Here is a 7,302-nt window from a genome sequence, read left to right on the forward strand (position 1 = left end):
TAAAATAAAAAAATTAGAGAATTCAATTTTAATATTTTAAAAAAAATTAATTATATCAAAATTAAAATTGGAGAATTCAATTTAAATTTTAAAAATATTTTAATTTTTTGAAAAACAGGAATTGAAAATTTCAATTTCAATGTTATAAAATGTTTGAATGTTTCGTAAACAAAATGGATGATTCTATTTGTGAAATTACCATATGGATGTGATACACCTCTTTAGATAATGTGTGCATTTTACTTCCTTGTTGGCCATAAGAAAATTACTTTGCAAAAAATATATAGGAATCAATTATAAATTTTAAATTTTTTTAAAAAAGATTAAGTTTGTTGGTTGAAACTTGAAATATATTTGTTGTTTGTTGTTTTTATTTTTTGTTACGCTTTTGTGTTGTTCTTGAGTATGTGTATCCTCTTTGAAAGGGCAAAAACTTATCGAAAAGAAAATGTACACATAAAAATGCATCTAACTTTAACATTTTTAACGGAAACTTACGTGTAGCTGTGTTCGTGTGAAACTATTAATCGAAAATTATTAGATAATTTAACATGCAATGTTTGATTAAATTGTTATTTACATTTCCAAAGTAGATCTTCATATGTAGCGTAAGTATTTCCTTATCAATTGTTATTTACATTTACCTATACTTTTCCTTCAGAACATAACAAAATGCGTGCATATCTAATTGTTTTATTTTATGGAAGTGCAGCGACAGTTGCTGAAGATTTCATTGCCAAGTCAATTGCATTCGAGAACACAGCCGGTGCAAGCAAACATCAAGCAGTGGCACTTCGCGTGCAAGGCGACCGCTCAGCTTTCTTCGACTGCGCCATTCGTGGCTTCCAGGACACACTATATGCCCACGCCCACCGCCAGTTTTATCGCAACTGCGAAATCTCCGGTACCGTTGACTTCATCTTCGGTTACTCCTCAACCATAGTCCAAAGCTCCAAGATCATCGTCCGAAAACCCGACCCAAACCAACAAAACATAGTGGTTGCAGATGGAACACCTCAGAAGAACATGCCCACAGGGGTAGTGCTACAAAACTGCGACATTTCACCAGAGGCTGAACTGGTTCCTATGAAACTAACGGTGAAGTCATATCTGGCGAGGCCATGGAAGGAGTATTCAAGGGCAATCTTCTTGGAGAACACAATTGGTGACTTGATTCAACCGGATGGGTATCTTCAGTGGTCAGGGAACATGTACCTAAACACTTGCTTCTTTGCTGAGTATGGAAACACCGGACCTGGGGCTAACGTTAATGCCAGAGTGAAGTGGGGTCGTGGGGTTCTTAATAAGAACGATGCTGCTCAGTACACTGCTGAACACTGGATTCAAGCTAGTACATGGTTGCCAGCTACTAGTATACCCTTTGATCCTGCCTTCACTAGAGGATGATGATATTATTATTACCAAGGCATGCGTGCAAGCTTGTATATATATGCATTCATCTCTGGTTTTTGACCGTTTAGCGAGAAAGAGGAAAAGAAACAGATTCTAGCTTATTAGTAGGTGTTGAATCATAATTAGAAGTAAAAGTATAAGTCAGCTCATATTGCAGTTGGCTGAAGTTGATAAATCCTAATTGGTTATCTAGTAAAGTTGTTAGAAAATATATTCAAATCAAATGCTCTAAATAAGCTACAAAAAATAGTTACACAAAAATTTTGGTTAAAAACAACAGCTTTGAAAGTAATAGAAAATTAGTCCAAAAAAGATTAAATTTATTTAATTTTGTATTTCTTAAGTAAAGTATGTTTTTTTTTTTTTTTTTTTGGTGACTGAACATAACACAAAGAAAAAACACCTAAGAGAAAGAGTAGCACTCCTCTCTAATGATAATGTCTAAATTATTAGGGGGTTGTAACCACTCTAGGTACACCTGCTTGTTTAAAGCAGCAGTCTTAGCCATTAAATCAGCCGCTCTGTTATTTATTATATTTAATAGTATTTAATTATTACAGAAATAATTAAATACTATTAAATATAATAAATATATAGTTATAAATATATTACACACATAAAATTATTAATTTTAACCATTTTTGGTTTTACAAACAAGTATGAGTACAACTACCATCGACACATGATTGAATAAAAAATTGTCATGTGAATCAATGTCAGCAATTTTTTATTTATAATACCAAAATAGCCTTTAAATTAATTACTTTAGAAATATAAGAAGAAAATCGCAAAAAAATGATTGAGTAAAAGTATAGAAATTCTATGACGATAAACCGGAATTCTTTTTAACATAAATATAATGTTTTGAAAAAATAACAAAAGAAAAAAGACACATAAATATATTGATGATGATAAATACTGAAATTTTATGTTGAAAAATATCGAAATTCTATGTTATTTAAGTTACATTTCTGTGTTATTTAACTAGAATTTTCAAGTTTTACGACTAAAATTTATGTGTTTTTTGATTATTATTTAACTAAAATTTCTATATTTTTTAATTAAAATTTATATTATTCTTCTATATCATTCTATTAAAAATTAAGTGTACACAATTCAAAATAAGTTATGTTTTTTAACTAAAATTTGTATTTCTTTTCTTCTGTGCTTTGCCTTTGTTTTGTTTCTATACAATTAAACTTAAAACTGATTTCTTAAAAAAGAATCTCTATTTTTAAGAGAAATATAGGAAAAGGCAGAGATTATTTTGTAAAGAATTGCGATAAATTTTATTTTAGTATTTGTGTCGAAAAATGCTCAATAATATTAAACATTGATAAATAATGTAAAAAATTATGATAAAAATATATAAAATAAATAAAAGCTTTAAATAGATAAAAAAATAAAATTAGGATTAGAAGAGAGCAAAATATTTAAAAAAAAAAGAAAAAAATGCTCAAAGAAAATTAAGAAAAAATAAGTTAACAAAAAAAAAAAAAGGACAAAAAAAAAAAAAGAAAAAAAAAAATAAAAAAAAAAAAAAAAAGGACAAAAAAAATAAAAGAAAAAAAAACAAAGAAAATAAATTAAAAGTGAACTCCAAATATTTATATGCACTTGAATTTCATTAGCTTTCCTTACTTCAATGTGACCAAAATTTTGTGTGATGGTGAAATGTTTAAATTAATGTCATTAAACTTTTTTGAACTTTTCTTATTTATAAACCATAAGGAATAAATTGCAGAATGTTCCTCTCTTGAATCCAACTTTTTTTTTCTCATACTTTCACAACTTGTGATTTTACTTTGATTATGAAAGACTTTACTTTTTAAGGTGTACACCCCACGTTTTTACTTTTATTTTTAGTCTTTAAATCTCACAACTTGCGATTTTATTTTTATTTTAGTCTTTAAATTTTACATTCTGTATAGTATTTTTGCATAAAACCACGTGTAATTTTAAATTTTCCATACAAGTCTGACTCGACTCACCCCATACTTAAAGGCCTAATTTTTTTTTATACTCGAATCTCTACTCCGTCAAAAACATTGACAGAACTTAATTGATCGACTTTGTCTGAAACCCTTTTGACTCAACTCACCTGAGTCAGTAGACACCATAATCAAATTTTATTATAGATCGAAATTCGTACCAATAATTACATTGGTGATCCTTCGGTTGTTTGGGGTTGTTTTAGGGGCTCAGTGTAGACTTTAGTACGTAGTTGATGATTGTGATTATTATTTATTTTGTACTAATGTTATGCATGATCCATGGCTTTCATGTATCATTATTATTAAAAAAGTTTGGTAAATTATTCGTGGAAGTGGTACTTTTAGATTCATTATAAGAAGTTGAGCAACCTTTATGAAAAAATTAAACTAAATCAGTGTATAGAATCTAATAATAATAAAAAATTCTTCCACTTAGCATGCCCATATTCGACCTTCCCAAATGTAAAACAATAAAGTTAAGCTATGAAGTAATTTTACCGATTATTTCCCTACTAAGTCAGATATGCACATTTTTTTAACCTTATTTTCTTTTCTTTTTTTTTTTTGGGTTGGATTTCTTTTTTCATTTTTTCTTTTTTATATTTAAAAAAATTAGAGTATATGAATTTTGATTCACAGTATAATAAATTTGATATATAACGTACAAACTTTAAAAGACCACGTGCTTATAACATTAATATTTAACTAATAAAATACTCACAACACGATTTTGTTAAATAACACAAAAAAAATTTGGTGTATAGTAAAAAAATTTTGGTGCGTAATACAAAACTTTTTAAAAAATTATATATTCAAAATATTGACACCCAATTAATAAAATTTTAATGCATAGCACAAAAATTCTTGATGCAAAGCATAGAAATTTTTGAAGAACTACAATTAACTTACTCAACTAACAAAATATATTCGCAACAAAGATTTATGTATTATGTACAAAAAATTTTTATGTTATGAATAAAAATTTTCGGTGCTATGTATAAAAATTTTTATAATATGTTAATAAATTTTTGTACTTTCTAATAAAAATATAGAAAAGAAAAAACAGTGACGCATGCACATTCTTTTTTTAGTTGAGCTTGTGTTAATCTAGTTGAATTAAGTTAAAAAAATGGTTTGTAATTTATGTATTATATACACAAATTTTTATGTTATAAGTAAAAATTTCAGTGTTATTTACAAAAATTTTTGTAATATGTCAATAAATTTATGTGTTCTCTAATAAAAATATAGAAAAGGAAAAACAGTGCTCGTGCACATTTTTTTTTCTTGAACATATGTTAACTTAGTTGAATTTAGTTGAAATGTAAATGTATTCGTAAAGGGGATGCAAAGAACAAAATATTGGAGCTAAACGCATTTTAGTGTTAAGAAAATAGAGGTGAAGGTAATTTATTTCTACATTTTAATTAGTTACTTCTTTGAATTTATATAGTATTTTCTATATATATGCATTCAATCAAAAAAATAGCAACTCGTGCCTCTTAGAAAGTAAACAACGCGAACTACACGTAGAATAATTCAATCAAACCGCTAATAGCTTCGACAGAATCGGTCAATAATGTCTATTTTTGTTTATTTACACATAAAAATATCATAAACGCTAGTATAAATACCCACCTTTATGCAAGGTTTTCATCGTCACCATCAAGAAACAATAATAACAGATTGGGAAGGATTCAATCTCCTTCCCAATCTACCTCTATCTTGATTTGTATTGGCGTTGTTGGATAGAAATAAATTAAGAATAAAAAATGGCAAACGGCAAAGTCGTTGTTTCTGCAGTTTCTATCATCCTTGTAGTTGGTGTTGTCATTGGCACCGTTGCAGTTGTTAGCAACAACAACAGCAGCCATGACCAATTGAAATCCCACAACAAGGCAGTCGAGAAGTTGTGCCAAAACGCAGATGACAAGAAACTTTGCTATGATGTCATTGGCAACGTCAATACCACTGACCCAAAGGATTACGTCTCAGAAGTGGTGAAGAGAACATTGGATACCGTCATCAAGGCATTCAACATGACCGATAGCCTCTCTGTGGAGCATGGCGAGAGTAATCCTGGCATGAAGATGGCCCTTGATGATTGCAAGGACTTATTGCAATCAGCAACCCACGAACTCGAGGCCTCTATCAACCTTATCACTGACAACAATTTTGCAAATGTTTACCAGAGTTCCGCTGAACTCAAGAATTGGTTGGGTGCCGTTATTGCCTACCAGCAATCCTGCATGGACGGCTTTGACACCGACGGTGAAAAGAAAGTCAAAACCGAGTTGCAATCTGACAGCTTGGATAGCGTTGGCCAGCTCACTGCGCTTGCTCTTGATGTTGTTTCCGGATTGTCCCACTTCCTTAACGGTCTTGGTTTGAACTTGAACCTCAAACCTGCTTCTAGAAAGCTCCTTGAGGTGGATCATGAGGGATTCCCCACTTGGTTATCTGCCGCAGATCGTAAACTCTTGCAAGACGTCAATAATGTCAGACCTAATGTTGTTGTTGCCAAGGATGGTAGTGGCCAATTTAAGACCGTTTTGGAGGCTATTAACTCTTACCCTAAGAACTACACAGGTAGATACATTATCTACGTTAAGGCTGGCGTTTATGACGAATACATTACCGTTGACAAGAAGTTCAAGAACTTGTTTATCTATGGCGATGGAAATACAAAAACCATCATCACTGGTCGCAAGAACTTCCATGAGGGTACTAAGACCATGAGAACATCCACATTCTGTAAGTCCAAGTTTCATTTCTCACGTATTCTAAAAATTTTTCTATTGAAAACTTTTATTATAAAATGACATGGTTATTTACTAATATTGATATAACATCATATAATTTCTACATCACCAACGAGTTAAATTGTATGTGCAGCCACCAATGCTGATGATTTCATTGCCAAGTCAATTGCATTTGAGAATACCGCTGGAGCTGAAGGTCACCAAGCAGTGGCACTTCGCGTGCAGGGAGATCGCTCAGCCTTCTTTGATTGCGCAATGCGTGGTTACCAAGATACACTTTACGCCCACGCCCATCGTCAGTTCTACCGCAACTGCGAAATCTCTGGTACCATTGACTTCATCTTCGGCTATGGCACCACCTTGATCCAAAACTCTAGGATCATTGTGAGGAAGCCCATGTCAAACCAGCAGAACATCGTGGTCGCAGACGGAACTGACCAGAAGAACATGCCTACTGGTATTGTCCTCCAAAATTGTGAGATCATGGCTGATGCCGCCCTCTACCCAGACAGGTTGACAGTGAGGACATTCTTGGCAAGGCCATGGAAGGCATTCTCAAGGGCAGTGTTCATTGAGAATACCATTGGTGATTTGATCCAGCCACAAGGTTATATCCCATGGAACCCACCAACTGAGGCTAACACTGACAATTGTTACTTTGTTGAGTATGGAAACAGTGGAGCTGGTGCCAATGCCTCAGCCAGGGCCCCATTTGCAAAAGGCATTATTAGTAAGGATGAAGCTTCTCAATTTCTTGCTGAGCGATGGATCCAAGCTAGCACTTGGGTCCCTGCCACTGGCATTACATACGATGCTGGCTTCACCAAGGCTTAACTTAGTTTTAAAGAATCGGGAGGTATCGTGGAGGGTTATATGATTTTGTATTCTTTCGTTAATTCTTCCCACTTTTTATTGGAGAATTAGATCGGCAAAGATTTTGAGTTTATGTGTAGACAATCGATCCTAGAGAAAAGTTTGATGTGGTGACCAACAATGAATTTAATTGATTGATTTTATTGTGTTATTATTTGTCTCTTTTTGATTGATGTTAGCAATACTAATACATCAAACTTTAATGGCGGCAAAGCAATTTATTAACACATCAATATATAAATTTTGCTGGCAGTCTAAAT

General features: G+C 32.0%; 2 protein-coding genes across 2 annotated transcripts in view; both read left to right on the forward strand.

The window, feature by feature from the left end:
- The window catches only part of LOC107617430 (pectinesterase-like), a 3,796-nt gene extending 2,016 nt beyond the window's left edge, over positions 1-1,780 (forward strand). The window contains exon 2 of the mRNA XM_016319186.2: positions 713-1,780. Within this exon, the coding sequence (XP_016174672.1) occupies positions 713-1,407 (695 nt within the window). The 3' untranslated portion in view covers positions 1,408-1,780. The remainder of the gene's footprint in view (positions 1-712) is intronic.
- On the forward strand, positions 5,066-7,194 carry LOC107615277 (pectinesterase-like). The gene is made up of 2 exons (XM_016317366.2): positions 5,066-6,161; positions 6,303-7,194. Exons 1-2 carry the CDS (start codon positions 5,180-5,182, stop codon positions 7,001-7,003), a joined length of 1,683 nt encoding a protein of 560 aa, XP_016172852.1. The 5' UTR covers positions 5,066-5,179; the 3' UTR covers positions 7,004-7,194.

The sequence above is a fragment of the Arachis ipaensis genome, chromosome B09, assembly GCF_000816755.2.
Source record: "Arachis ipaensis cultivar K30076 chromosome B09, Araip1.1, whole genome shotgun sequence".
Taxonomy (NCBI): Eukaryota; Viridiplantae; Streptophyta; class Magnoliopsida; order Fabales; family Fabaceae; genus Arachis; species Arachis ipaensis.

Bases quoted from the DNA above. Each gene is read 5' to 3' on its own strand.
- LOC107615277 (XM_016317366.2), top strand. From the start codon at position 5,180: ATGGCAAACGGCAAAGTCGTTGTTTCTGCAGTTTCTATCATCCTTGTA. The intron at 6,162-6,302 runs GTAAGTCCAAGT...TTGTATGTGCAG, and splicing joins CATGAGAACATCCACATTCT to CCACCAATGCTGATGATTTC.